Genomic DNA, 15281 nt, shown 5'->3' with positions numbered 1-15281 from the left:
AGGTACCCGAGGTAGTGTTTTATGTGTGGAGCTCGCCAAGATCAGGAACTTGAAGGTGAACTTGAACACACGATTTAGATAGGTTCGGGCTGCTTATGTCGCATAATACCCTACGTCCTGTGTGTTGGTTGGATTGTATTGGTTAGACTTGTTTGGAGGGGATCCCTGCCTCGCCTTATATTGCCGGGGGCAGGGTCACAAGTCGGTTTTTTACAAGAATACTAATCGGCAGGTCCGAGCCGTTAAAAATCGAGACCCTGTGCCAAACTCTAAAATGAGGCCTACCTCCCTAAAAAATAGGACTACAAATAAGATATATGATATATATCACAATAAGATTTATCAAAAACCGTACCTATTCGACTCTTGCTTTCATAATCTTTACTCGAAGTGCTTCATTCTTTTAGTGTTCCTTGAAATGAAATCTTCAATGATACGCTCATAAGCAATCTTCTCTAGCACTTCACTCTCAAGTGCTATTGTGGCCAAATCATTAAGTCTTTGTTGTGTCATTGTCGAACACAAATATGACTTCAATAGTTTCAATTTAGAAAAGCTTCGCTCTGCCGATGCAGCGGTCACAGGAATGGTCAATAGAACTCTATATGCAATACTTGCATTGGAAAAACAATCATACTGCTTTAGGAACTTTCGAATTTCAATAGGACCCATACTTTCTTTAGGGATGAAACCTTGAAGAAACTTCAACTCCACATACAAATCATTGGCATCAACATCAGATTTTCCATCTTTTGTAAGGACAGCCCCAAGATTAACACAAGAAGATTTCAAACTCATGTCATCCAATGACTATAACGTTTCAGAGGTAAATAAGAAACCAAATTTTTTTTGGTAACTCTGGTATTGTTCAAATCTTGTTGTAAGTGAGGAAATTGCTTGATCAACAATAGGTACAAAATAGTTAATTCTAAATAGGTCCTCTGCAGACTGTGTAGCAGCATTTGTGTCATCTAGGTTATCATCAAAATGTCTCTTTCTTTTAATTTCTCTTCTTTTATGAAACGTTGTACCAATATCCATCTCAAGTGCAATTCCTTTGGCAATCTCTAATGCTTCTAAGAAACGAGTTTCCCTATAACCCTTGAAGAAAGAAATCAGCCCTTCCACCTTCTCAATAGCAACATCAATAAGCATATCCTTTGCTTGCAAGTGTTTGCTTACTAAATTAACGGCATATAATACCTCATACCAAATTAATATTGCCACTATAAATTCATACTCTCCAAGTTCATTGTTTCCAAGCCCTTAGCCTCACTGTTTGTTTTTGGATCATTATCAACATCAGATACCTGAAATTGAAAGCAAGAAAATATGTGTTATAGTTGGAGATAGCCAAAATAAGTACATCATTATCAAATATCAATACAACAATATTGGGTACCTGAAGTAGAGCCTCTCGAATGTCTGTGCACTGAAATCTAATAGCTTTAACATTTTCAACACGACTCTCCCAACGTGTAGCTGATACTAACTTGAGAGTCAATCCTGATATGTTATCTTTCAGAATCTGCCATTTCTTAGTAGAATTAGCAAAAGATGTATAGATGCGCTGGATGATTCCAAGGAAGTCCTTAGCTTTACCACAAGTCTTAGCCATATCACAAAGTGTTAAATTAAGGCTATGGCAACCACAAGTAGAATAGAAAGCACGAGAATTTACATCCAAAAGTTTCTTTTTTTACCCCTTTATGTTTTCCTTTCATATTTGACCCATTGTCATAACCTTGTCCTCTCACATCATCTATATCAAGACCAAGGAGCTTTAGTTCATTCTCTAGCACATCAAAAATTCCTTGCCCAATTGTATCATTGACATCCAAAAATCCTAGAAAGGATTCTTCTATGCGAACATCACTTGAAGATGAGTCAACATATTTTATAATTAAGGACATTTGTTCTTGTTGGCTTGCATTAGGAGTACAATCAAGTATGACATAGAAGTACTTTACACTCTTTATTTTCTTAATAATTTCAGACTTAATAGCAGAAGCAAGCAAGTGTATCAACTCATTTTGAATCTTAAAATCAAGATAATGAGATTGAGTTTCCTCACTTGTAATACAACGAACATTTTCTTGAATAATTGGGTCAAATTCAACCAACATCTCTACCAATCCCAAGAAATTCCCATTGCTATCTTCATATAGTCTGCTATTAGTCCCACGAAAAGCTAGATTATGCTTGGCAAGAAATTTAACAATGCTAACAATTACAAACAAAACTTTTCTCCAATGGTCCTTTTCTTTCTTGAGTTGTCGTTGAGCGGCTTTATCAATAGTTTGATCCTTTTGCAATCTACTACGCAACTCATACCAAGTTGTCATACTCGATACATGATCTGCACTTGTCTCATGCTCTTTAAGTCTATTAGCAAGATGTCTCCAATCATTAAACCCCTCATTTGCCAACTGACCTTTTCGATGGCCTTTTGTAAATAATTTACAACCAAAGCAAAAGATCCTATCAAATTCCTTAGAGTAGACAAGCCAATCCCTATCACAGTGCTCTCCATTTGATAAAATTCTTGTATAGAATAGTGTAGAAAACCTTCTAGAATATCTATCCTTAGGATCTTTCTGAATTGATAAATCTCTTCTAGGGTCCTTTTGTGCTAAAATATCAATTTGTTTATCATCAATGGAATCCCAATATCTAGGATCAAATATCCATTTCAATGTTATTAGCATTGTTATCCATTTCAATGTTGTGTTATCGATAAGAACTTTCTCGACCCCAACAATATTTTCTGACTCTATTTGACCATCTCTAGAATCATTGTCATCATTATTATCAAGTGCAGTTCCCTGTCCCTGACCAAGTGACTGATTATCGATTATCGGTGGACACTTGTGACTCTTTTCTAACAAATTTATCCATAGCCCCCTTTTCAGATTGAGTTAAATCCTCTATTCTTTGTTTTTTCTTACGCTTTTGGTAACCAGATTCATACTTTCTAGACCGGTTTGTAGAAGACATGACTAGAACCTTGGAACACTAGATAATCCAGAACCAGAATAAAGATAATTGAACACCTAGATGGATCAATATTATATTAGTCATTAGTCATCACCCATCAACATTGATTAAAATATTGAAAATTAACTGGACCAAATTATTAGTACACCTGGAGACTCGATCAATCACAATTCACAAAGCAATCGGCTGGCGAGCGAAAAGCAATTAGCCGGTGAAAAACAATCTGCGCCTGAGAGCCTGACGTGGATCGTGGTGAGTCAACGCCCAGCGGTGACCAACTTGGCGGTGACGCTTGGAGCCGACGCCCTGGCCTGACCCTGATGCCTGGTTGCCTGATGCTTGCCTGGAGTCCCATTGTCCCAGCCAATTGATTTCACACCGCCTGCCCTGTCCTGGAGTCCCATGATGCCTGGAGTCCCGTGACCCATCACCCGTGGAACTGGAATGTGGATCGGCGGATCAGCGGATGGACAGACTTGCCGTGCGCCCGTGCCGTGGCCTAACGGACTATAGGTCTGCGGTCTCCTGTGCCCTGCTCTGGTGGGCCCCTAGAATTTGGAGGCCCTGTGCGATTGCACAGGTCGCATCTGCTTGGGCTCAGCCCTGCTAATTGGATTTGACTAGAGAGTCCTACTCTAATTGCTATGAGTAGTTTCCTAATCCTCAACTAGTTCTTGTCCTCCACATATACCACGCCGTCCTGCACTGTAGTCTCCATGTCTGACACGTCTCGGTACACAGCCCATATCTAGGACTGTCCAAGTCTCTCGGTGAGCCTATAGATGTATGGCCGACAAGCCCCTGAGTACTTTTTAGTCAAATGTAGCAGTCCTGAGTACTTTTGTAGATGTCTCTGACTAGTTTGTGGTGCTCCTTTTGAGTACTTCATCGGATTGGGTCTTCGAATGTACTTGAGTACTGCCATGTGTCGGCCATACACCTATGGGCCCACCAGAAGACTTGTACGGACTCACACCAGAAGACGTGCACCGAATCGTATCAAGACATGGAGACTATGGTACAGGGTGGCGTAGTCTACATGGACTCCAGGGGACTAGTCGAAGACATGGAAACTACTCCTCCGAGTTAGAGTAGAACCCTCTTGTCGAATCCGACTAGTACTCCTGTATGACAACTAATCTGTAACCCTACTCCCCCGGTATATAAGGGAGGGTAGGGGACCCCTCAAGATAGGTTCAATCGAATACAAGCAAACAACATACAGGACGTAGGGTATTACGCAATCTAGTGGCCCGAACCTGTCAAAATCGCATGCCTACGTACACCATCGAGCTCTTGATTTTGGTTACACCCACTAACCAAAAACTCTACCTTGGGTACTCCCTAGGCAGGTTGTCGGGTTAAAACACTGATAGCTGGCGTGCCAGGTAGGGGAAGTCGCCAAAATCCTCCACACGAGTTCGATGGATCAAGTCATCATCAAGCCTATGATTGCGTTCGAAGCTGGCGCAACTTTCATCTTCAGCTCCTGGGTCTGCAATTCCAATGGTGCTGGAAGTTTCCATCGCTACATCACAGAGGCCCCGGAGAAGAAGCAACTCGACGTCACCCTTCGTCGACAAGCTACGGAGGATTTCGTCGAGAAATTCAACAAAATTTTTAATCTGACAAACAGTGAGCTCGAGTACAACTCAAACTCTACAATAACTCGAACTGGCTCCCACAAGCATGCAAATAGGCCATCGCTCAAACCGAATCAAACTTCGAGTCAATTTCCATTTGGACTCCGAGACATGGCTTTGGTTTATCAAGCAACCTTATTCAAGTCAAAATCTGGATCAGAGATAATTGAAGACCACAATCTCGATTTCTACTCGGATTTCATCAAAGAAACTCCTTTATCAGGTGCACACACACAATAGCCCGTCAAGGCAAAAGATCTATCTCCTGAGCATGGTCCATGGTGGCAAGCCAAAACCAACCAAAAGTCGCCTAAAAAGACACACCCTTTTGTCCCTGTTGGAATTACCAACTGGGACTAACTCTTTTGTCCCGGTTTGTAACTCCAACAATGACAAAAGGGGGGATATTTTGTCCCGGTTGGAGCTTCCAACCGGGATAAAACGGGGACGGCGTCGGTGCGATTTTTTCGACCGTTACAACCAGGACTAAAGGGGGGCTTTAGTCCCGGTTGGTATTTACATCTGGGACTAAAGCTCCCACTTTAGTCACGGGCCTAATGTTAGCCAGGATAAAAGGGGTGGATGAAAGGTCAGTTCTGTTGAGAGAGGGGTGCATAACTTTTCCTCGAGTGTCATTAGTAAAAGGTTGCCTCGGGCCTAGGATGCAACACTTCTAGAGTTTGACTTTGGTCAATGCATTTTGTTATATGCTGTAATTCCTTTTTCTATAGTGTTACCTGGTGCTTATGCCCAATCATGTGATGGGTATTATAAAAACACCTCCAACAACTCAGCAGATCCCTTCCAATTTTTATTCCATGTGGCATTTGCGCGAAATGGTTTTGACATTTTAGCTGCCCGTTCTGAAATGAAGGTTGAAAAATAGAAATTTCATACTAGTTGGAGGTCCACTATGCAATTGGCGCACAAAAAAGGTGGCAATGATACTGGTTGTCTCTGTGCCCGCGGCACCAGCTGGTTATTGAAAGTATTTTTGGACTAACATTATACGTGATCAAATTCGTCTCTTCGCTCGGCTAGAAACCTAGGAGACTCCATGTCAGCATATTTTTTTTTTGAAACGAGCCAGCAGGAGAGCTGCTGCTATATTAAAAGAGAGGAAAAGCCTGATGGGCCGTATACAAACATACTATACAAGCTGTACACTCGCATCCCCGAAACAGGGAGGTAGAACTCCACTATGACAACTAGTACAAAACGGAACACTCAACCTGAGAGAAAGTCCCCCAAGTGTTTAGCTCCCGCAACGACCCACATCGCAGCTTGGTTCTTGATGCCGTCGGTTATCTGGGTAACCGTCTTGTCTTTGTGTTGGAAGACCCTCCGATTTCTCTCTAGCCAGATCTCCCAAAGAACGAGGATAATGAGGGTCCACAACCCTTTCCCCCGTTTCCCTCAGCCATCGGGCTAGCCAGCGTAGCTGTCCACCAATTATGTATGGAGTCGTGCCTATCCCAGCGGCTTGGATCAACATTAGGGCATTGCGTCCATGTGTTAATTTCCATCCAAATTAGCCGTGTGAAACTGCAGTCGGTGAAAAGGTGATACCCTGTCTCCTACACTGTGCTGCAAAAGGGGCAGGTTGGGTTACTGGTCCATCCCCGACGCTGGAGTCTGTCCGCTGTCCAAATTCTATCTTGCACGGCCAATCAGCTGAAGAATTTGCACTTTGGTGGCACCCATATTTTCCAGATTAGGTTCTTGAGATTAGTTGTCATGGATCCTATGAATTGTACTCTGTATGCCGATTGTGTGCTATATTTCCCATTCGGCGTGAATTTCCATGTGATGGTGTCCGGGATGCCTGGCGTAAGGTGCAGGCGGTTGGTCTCAACCCATAGTCGGTAGTACTCAATGAAATATGTGGCGGTAAATCCTTGATGAAGAAGGTTTAAATCTCTTATCCACGTGCGATTTGTGACTGCATCATATAGTGTCCTGTTTTTCCTTCTGGAGATATGATATAGATTTGGCGCAATGTCCCTTGGCCTTTGTCTACTTACCCAGCCACTGTCCCAGAAGGAAGTCTTGTTGCCATCTCCCACTGTGATCTTGGTTGCTGCCGCAAAGAGTTTGCGGTCTGTTTGGGAGCAAGGGATGTCCTGGCTCTCCCAGGAAGGTCCATCTTTCATCTAGTCCTGCCAGAGCCACCGTAACCGCAAGGCCCAGGAGAATTTTTCGAGGTGTAACACACCTAGTCCTCCTCCCCTCCTAGGCCTTGCAGATCGTGTCCAATTCACTTTGCATTTCCCACCTGTGAGCGGCTCCATCCCCGCCCATAGGAATTTCCTTCGCTTAGCATCGATAATCTTCAATATCTCTTTGGGCACTTTGAGGGCCGACAGTAAGTAAACCGGCTGAGCAGTTAGTATCGATTTGACCAAAGTGAGTCTGCCAGCTGTCGTCATGTTTCTACCACTCCAACTATTTAACTTGGCCACGACCTTGTCTAACAAGGGTTGGAAATCTACAGCTTTCAGTCTTAGTGTGGATAGTGGTAGCCCAAGGTATCTGATTGGAAAGGCTCCCCTCCTCGCCGGTAGATTTTCCAGTACCACGTCCAATTGCATGCCTTCGCAACAGATAGGGACGATAGTCGATTTGCGGAAGTCTGTTTTGAGACCTGCTGCTTCCCCGAAATTTTCCAAGATGTTAGTTAGTGCATCAATTTCCTCTTTTCTTGGTGCTATGAATAATGCTGCATCATCCACGTACATCGAAATACGGCATGTGGGCGCCCTTCCACGTAGTCTAGTAAGGATGTTCATATCTGTCGCTAATTGTAGGATTCTTTGTAGGGGATCGATCGCTATAACGAATAGCAGCGGTGATAATGGGTCACCTTGCCTCAACCCACGGCCATGTTTTATTGGTGGGTTCGGGACTCCATTTAGGAGGACGCGTGAGGAAGAAGTAGACAGAATGGCCGCAGTCCAATCGCACCAGCGCGCGGGGAATCCCAAGTGACGCTGAAGTAGGAGAAGGTAGTCCCATCGTATGGAGTCGAAGGCTTTAGCGATGTCCAATTTGAGGAAAATAGCCGGCACTTTGTTTCTACGATATCTTCTTGCCGTACTTCGCACTGTCATAAAGTTGTCATGGATACTCCGCGTCTTAATAAATGCGCTTTGGCATTTGGAGACAATTGCATTCATGTGGGGTTGCAATCTCAGTGCCATAGCCTTCGTGATGATCTTGATGAATGAGTGAATGAGGCTTATAGACCTGAAGTCATGCACGGTGTTCGCCCCCTCTTTCTTCAGGATGAGTATGATGGTAGCTGTGTTAATTAGTTGGAGGCTGTTGCATCGGAGACCGTAGAATGCGTTTACTGCTGCCATTACATCCTGTTTTATGGTGCTCCAGCATGATTTTAGGAATAACCCCGTAAACCCGTCCGAACCAGGTGCTTTATCCCCTGGCATGCTAAGGATTGATTGATTGATTTCCTCTTCGGAGAACGGTGAGTCTAGAAATGACAGATCATACTGGTTGAGGCGAAGAAGATCCCAATTGAGGTCCACTATACGGGGTTGGGGCTGCTGCATGGCTGCCGGAAAAAAATATTGTAAGTCGGCCGCTTTTTCTTCGTGTGTGCACGCCCAGCAATTTTCTCTTTTAAGCTTCGGTATGTAGCATATTCGAAATTCATGAATTCTACTGCTTATGAAAATTGCACGTAACATAGTACGTCTTTTATACGGGAACTGGTTCGGATTCGGAGTCCGTTTCTATTCCCTTGCCGAGGGAGACTCCGATACAGTCCTTCTCTGTGCTGAGCGCTGAAGCCGAGTCGGATTTATCACCTGAAGCCTGAAGGAGCCGCCAAATAAAACGCCAGACAGAGGGTACGCCCTTTCCATCAAAGCCAAACAACAGAAGCAGCGTCAACAGCCAACAACAGCAAGACAGAACCACCGCGACGACCATGGGGCGGAGGGCGTCGAAGCTGCCTCAGCTCGCGACGATCCTGTTCGCCGTCCTACTGGTCCTGCCCTCGGCCGCCGTAGCCAAGGCCATCGACGCCACCAACACCCAGCGCCTGGAACTGCCCGACGGGCTCATCGGCCCCGAGAGCGTCGCGTTCGACCGCCACGGCGCCGGGCCCTACGTCAGCATCTCCGACGGCCGCGTGCTCAAGTATGCCGGCGAGGGCGCCGGGTGGACGACGTTCGCCTACAGCCCGAGCTACACCAAGAACGACTGCGGCGTGACGTCTGAGCTCCCGGCCGTCGCCAGGGAGAGCTCCTGCGGCCGGCCGCTGGGCCTTCGGTTCCACAACAACTCCGGCAACCTATACATCGCGGACGCATACATGGGGCTGATGCGCGTCGGGCCGAACGGTGGGGAGGCGACCGTGCTTGCCACTGAGGCCGGCGGTGCGCCGCTGCGCTTCACCAACGGGGTGGATGTTGATCAGGTCACCGGCGACGTCTACTTCACCGATAGTAGCACGACGTACACGCGGGCACAGCATCAGATGGTGACCTCGTCAGGAGACTCCACGGGACGGATCATGAGATACAACCGACGGACTAACAAGGTCACCGTGCTTCAGTCCGGCGTGACCTATCCTAATGGCATCGCCATCAGTGCCGACAGGAGTCACCTCATCGTCGCTCTCACGGGACCATGCAAGCTAATGAGGTACTGGATCCGAGGGCCTAAGGCCGGTACATCTGAGCTATTTACCGACCTGCAGGGATACCCGGATAATGTGAGACCCGATGGAAAGGGAGGGTATTGGGTGGCGCTGCACCGTGAGAAGTATGAGCTCCCGTTTGGAAAGGACAGTCACTTGGTCGCTATTAGGATCGGCTCTCAAGGCGAGAAGCTGCAAGAGATGACGGGTCCGAAGGATGTCAGGCCAACAGAGGTGGTCGAACGAGAGGACGGCAAAATATATCTTGGGTCCGTAGAGTTGTCCTATGTGAGCATCGTCAAGAGTAGCTAGGTCTAGGATAGATTTTAGGTATATCACATAAGCTTTATCTTATTAATGTCTAGGATCCGTGAAGTGGTCATGCGTAAGCATTGTTAAGAGTAACTAGGTTTAGAATAAATTTTAGTTATATTAGATAAGCTTTGTCTTCTATTATTGTAAGGGTTAAAGTTCTTCAAAAATAAATTATTGGTCATAGTTGTTACTAAATATCCATGTAATAATTTGTCTTGATTTCAGAGATTTACTGCTTCTACGTTTGAGCAACCTGCTTGCAGTTGGCACTTGGAGGAGCCTCAACCCCTTTTCCCTGTGCCTAGAGTTTAGTGAGGATATATTTGAGATGTGTTTGATCTTTCATATATTTTATAATCATATAGTAAGTTGAAGAGCCTGCGGTGAACTATTTGCCGTATAAACGAACCTGCCGATAGTGTTCATAAAAGGTCGTGAAAACGAACAGTTCAAAGCTTTTATTTTGGAAACACGAACAGTTCAAAGTTTTCATATATAGTGAGTCAAGTTGCTTCCCTCAAATATTTTCTCCTTCAGGCACACTTTTTTCTCGAGAGATAGAGCCGTACAAACAGTTCTAGAATCCTTTTTCTACTTCACAGCAGCTCAGGAACAATTTATTTTTGCACAATTAGTGCTTTCACGAGGGACAGCTTTGTCACTAGATTGGTTTTGCAGCAACCAGCTGGGAATTGGCTAGTTGCTGAAGATGCCTGTATTACTGATACAATCATACATGTAGCAAAGGCAATGGGCCTAGGGCAACTGTAACACCCTAATTTTCAACTTTTGCAATTTAATAAATTTATTAGAATTTTATCTTTAGCATTTTAAATCCGTGTTGAGTAATTCTTTCACTCATGTGTTCGTCTTAATGCATAGAATAGTTTTATGATATTGTTTTGCTCTATTGCTACTTTTTGGTGTATTATTTTCTTATTTTATTCTTTTATGTGCTTGTGCGTACTTGTTTGATGCGAGTAGAAAGATCACAGTTCGAGGGATTCGAAGATCAAGCTTCCGAATGCTTTGAGCAGCAAGAGCACGTTCAGGAAGACAAGTGTTGTCCTTGATCACAATTTGAACCTATGCAACATTTACTTTTATGTACACACGCTATGCAATTTAATGATTAAACATGATGGGTCCTATCTAAGGAGTGGCTAGTTTTAATCCCTATGCCTTGTTCACCTGGGTTTTACTTTATGTTGGGTAGTACTTGCTTAGTTGCTCAACTTGGATATGGTGGTTTTAATGGACCAATGATTAAACTTGTTTTACTTATGCTATACCTTTCACTTAATACAAGAGCATCATGTAATTGGAACATGGAGCGACCACCCAGGAAAACAGTGCAACCACAAGGCTATATGGCTTTGGCTTGGCTAATTAATTCGAAACTCTAGTGGGTGATAATCTTACCAAAAGGGCAATAAGGGAGGCGTTGATGTAGTATAACCGGCCCTTGAACAGATCTGCTCTATGGTAGCTTCGCAGTTTGAGAGAGGTTTATGCTTTGCTTCGACCTGAATCCTTAGCGAGCTGTTATCTACTAGGGAATCTTTGTAAAGTTCTCGTAGTGAATCCATAGCCACTCACCTTGGAAGTGTTTAAGAGGCTAGTTACCTCGGGCGATATGGGGAAACACGACTTGTGGGTAAAGATGTACAACCTCTGCAGAGTGTCTAAAACTGATCGATCAGCCGTGCTTATGGTTAGAGCGGTCTGGACCATCAAATGATTAATTTTAACAGAAGTTGAATTAAATTGATGTTATTTGTTGCTGTTTTATTTATTTATGTTCATGCTTAATGTGGGTATACTTAGTAATTGCTAATAAAACTTGACCAACCAATTAAAATGCTGACATGTTGTTAAACCTTAGCCTATCCCATGCATAGCCTTACACTATACTGAAAGGAATCGGTGCTCATAGCCTAAGAGAGGGAGGGTGTGAATTAGGCAACTTAAAAACTAAACCTATAGCTTCCACTAGATTTAACAAAACATGAACTAGATCATGCTATCTAAATGTGCAATCTATAATTGATCTAGTGTGAAACCCTCATCCTAAAACAAATTTTGCAACCTATAGCCAATCCTATCCAGATACTACTCTAGGAAACTAAAGGCACACAAGTTGCAATTATGAAATGCGGAAACGTAAGAAGGGGATGAGGGGAAGCAAACTCTTGACACAAGGATTTATCCCGTGGTATTGGTAGGCACTAAGACACAACTAGTCCATGTTGTAAAAGCACTCACACAAGAATATTTCCTCCCGGTCACCAAGTCTCTCCCAAGGTGCTACTTGACTTGCCACAAAGGCTTGGCCACAAAGGATCACGCCAAGTCCCTCAGTCACATTGATGTCGCCTTCACTAAGGAGCTTCTCCATGAAAGATAGGGGTCTCCACGTGTCTCGCACAAGGTCGTCAACGCCGCTCCACACCAAGCCGGAGGGTCGAATACTTGCCGGCGAGCCACCAAGGCTCCAAGGTGCCAGAACACCTCTTGTACAGCGGTGGTTCACTCTAGAACCTGATCACAAGGTCAGCACACCTTGCACTCACTCCTGTCTAGACCTATCCTAGCACTAATCACTCTTCTAAGCTTGTGCTGAGCCTTTGATGGATCACTTAAGCACTTTTGGTGGCATGGAAGTGTTCTTGATGAGTCTTGGTCTTCAATGCATCCCTGGACACTTCAGCAACTCCAAATGTGCGAGTGGTGGGGGTATAAATAGATCCAAGGGCTTAAAGAGTTGCTGCTCCAATGGCTAGTGAAAAAAGGATACCATCCGATGTTCCAATGGTCTATTTTTGGCCTGCATCGGAACATCCGGTTCAACTAGCCGTTGACCTCCCAGTGCCCAAGTTCTTTACTAACACATCCAAAATTCATCCGACGCTTCATCTGATGATACCGTTGTTTCATCCACTGCTGAACGGTTTTTTTCCCAAAACCTATCTGGAAGTTTGTGAAGTAAATTTACTTCATCCGACGCTTCCCTTGGCCTGCCATCTGATCATCCGATGCTATTGGATTTCCTCCTTCCAAGCCTGTCCCTCAGAATTCGTCCGACACTAAAAGTGACCATCGGAACATCCGATGGTTGACTCTGCCTGGTCTTCTTTGCAGCGTAGCAATTACTCTAACACCTTCTTGGGGACCATCAGAACATCCGATGGTGCCTATTTCCTTCGTTTTCTTCACTTTGATTGTGGTTGCTTCCTTGGGACCTAGAATACCTTCACAACATGTTCTCAACACTTTGTTAGTCCTAATGACCATATTGTCATTGAATCACCAAAATCATGAACAAATGTCTTATCAAGACTATGTTTGCTACAATCTCCCTATTTTTTGGTGATTTATGACAACACACTAAAAGCAAGCATAATTTTGCAAAAATTGACCAATTGAACCACTTACACTTGCTTGGATGCTTACCATCACCCAACCTCCGCCTTTGAACATCTTCATATGACTCCCCCTTGATGTAATTCTCCCTTTTTCTTGTATTTCTCCCCGTATGTATGTTTACGCATAGGTTCTTCCATTGGCTCTTGCTTTGATTCCACATTTCTCCCCCTTTGGAATCAAATCGCCAAAAAGGCAACCTCTTCCATTTATAAGCCTACAAGACCTTGCAAACATAGATCAAAGGAAATCATTAGTAGCCTAGGGAGATAGCTTCATGAACCATGATCCACATGTGATGGTACCAATGAAGATACCACTTAAAAAATGACTAGGATGGAAACATAATTCATGAAACTAGCATGACATTAGCGAAGCTCCCCCTATGTGTGTGCACAACATGATGGTGTGAAAAAAAGTGCACAACTAAACGACATGAAATACTAGGAAGCTTAGAACATATCATGCATGGAGGTAGCTCATAAGAAGAGGGGTTTGAGAAGAAGACCACTTGGAAGATTAAGCAATGCATATCTCCAGGGGACTTGGGCATATATGTCCAATGTCGTGAGCATGGCTTCTTAGACTTGAACCATCATCTTCTTGTGAGCTAAGCCTCCAAATCCCCCTTAGCCGATCATGGACTTCACGTGTCTTTTGGAACCCAAACCTTTTGAGGCCCTTTCATGTTGGTGATCACTTCCTTGGGCACCCAAATGGGTCGGTTCCAACCCCACTCCCTCTTCATCTTCCCAACCTTATGTGCAATCACCTTGCCATTGGTCTTCCTCTTAATGACGTAGGTGTTGCTCTTGGCCTTGTTCTCGTGGTTGGGCTTGGTGTAGATGAGGGAGCTCTTGATGGTGAAGTTCATATTTTTGTTCTCATCTTTTCTCATCTTCTTCACTTGAGAGCATTGGTAGGACTTGTGGCCTTCTTCATGACACTTGAAGCAAGTCACGGTTGCTCCCTTCTCAAGGTTCTTCACCATGTGATCACGGTTATCTTGAGAAGGTTGGACGTTGCTCTTCTTGTCTTGAGAAGCTTGTACATTGTCCGCCTTGTCCTTGCTCTTCAACTTTGCCAATTTGCCCATGAGCCAGCCATTGCACTTCTTGCTTGAGCTCATCAAGGCCATGTTCGCTACATACACATTCCTCACGCTTGCTGAGTACCAACCATAAGTGTACTCACCCTTGCTAAAACCGCTGCTCAAACCAAGACTACTTTGAGGAGGTTCCTGAAGACTTCGTGGATTTGTATGCATACATGTGCCACCAGTAAACTGCATGTGGAGTCATCATCATCGTTGGAGTTTCGCTGCTAGAATTGAGACTCATTTTGCTATTCAATTTAAAGACTTTCTGTCATGTAATCAATTTAATACTCTCTTTACGCTTTGGCTCTATTTATGGTATTTACTGAAGGTGTTACATGTGTGGAACTTGATCCTAATGCACATGTAATTTATCATCTGTTTATGCATTTAAAATTGAGCATGACAGCAACTCTTGACATGAAGTTTTTGGATGAAATGAAGCTAATTATACAATTGCACCAAGATGTCACCGGCGCCGGCCCCGCCCGGCACGCCGTCAGGCGTCATGATCTGCACGTTAACCCCTTCACCGTCAGGGCTGCGCCAGGGTCTTCAGCTAACCTCAGCTTTGTGCATGTCACCATCGTGTCGGTCTTGCTTGTTGGCCTCATCATGGTCTAGCTGATTGTTTCATTCTTCATGCAACAACCCCTAAGCAATTCTCATTGTCGTTGAAATAAATGAAGTATCGGTTGGGTTTTTTTTACACCTAATAAAAGTTCAAAATGGTTGGAATTGATTTTTACGCATGGAAGTGTGAAGGACTAAAATGGTGACCAGAGTGGAGGTGAATGTGAGGCGACAAAAAATTTCTTTGACGAAAGAGTGACTTGGCCAATATCCCATTTTTAATCTAACACATCTCTCTTCTAACAATCATTGAACTCAAAATATCAGAGCGGACCCAAACAATTGAAACAAGTTTGAAGCAACACCAAGAACACCACAAAAACCGGTCTGGCTAATTTAATAATGGACCTGGTGGGTTTAAAATTGGCCTTTCCATTTTCTTTCAAATATGCTGTGGAGACTTCGAGGATAAATAGCAAAACCAGAGATAACGAGCTCAAAAACTTATAAATTTTATCTATATGCACCTAGGTGTATCATAAGTCTATTTCTATGAGCCCTCAAAAAAGTC

At 44.0% G+C, this 15281-nt stretch overlaps 1 protein-coding gene and 1 pseudogene across 1 annotated transcript; one reads left to right on the top strand and one right to left on the bottom strand.

Annotated features, from left to right (window-relative positions):
- Nucleotides 1–381: 381 nt before the first annotated feature.
- Nucleotides 382–3425, bottom strand: LOC101766011 (annotated as a pseudogene).
- A 5164-nt stretch (nucleotides 3426–8589) lies between these two features.
- On the top strand, nucleotides 8590–9615 carry LOC101765598 (protein STRICTOSIDINE SYNTHASE-LIKE 10). The gene has a single exon (XM_004974405.1). It carries the CDS (start codon nucleotides 8590–8592, stop codon nucleotides 9613–9615), a length of 1026 nt encoding a protein of 341 aa, XP_004974462.1.
- The last annotated feature ends 5666 nt before the right edge of the window (nucleotides 9616–15281 follow it).

This window comes from Setaria italica, chromosome VI (genome assembly GCF_000263155.2).
Source record: "Setaria italica strain Yugu1 chromosome VI, Setaria_italica_v2.0, whole genome shotgun sequence".
NCBI lineage: Eukaryota > Viridiplantae > Streptophyta > Magnoliopsida > Poales > Poaceae > Setaria > Setaria italica.
This window is presented reverse-complemented; position numbering and strand designations above follow the sequence as displayed.

Coding starts and splice junctions, on each gene's coding strand:
- LOC101765598 (XM_004974405.1), top strand. CDS start 8,590: ATGGGGCGGAGGGCGTCGAAGCTGCCTCAGCTCGCGACGATCCTGTTC.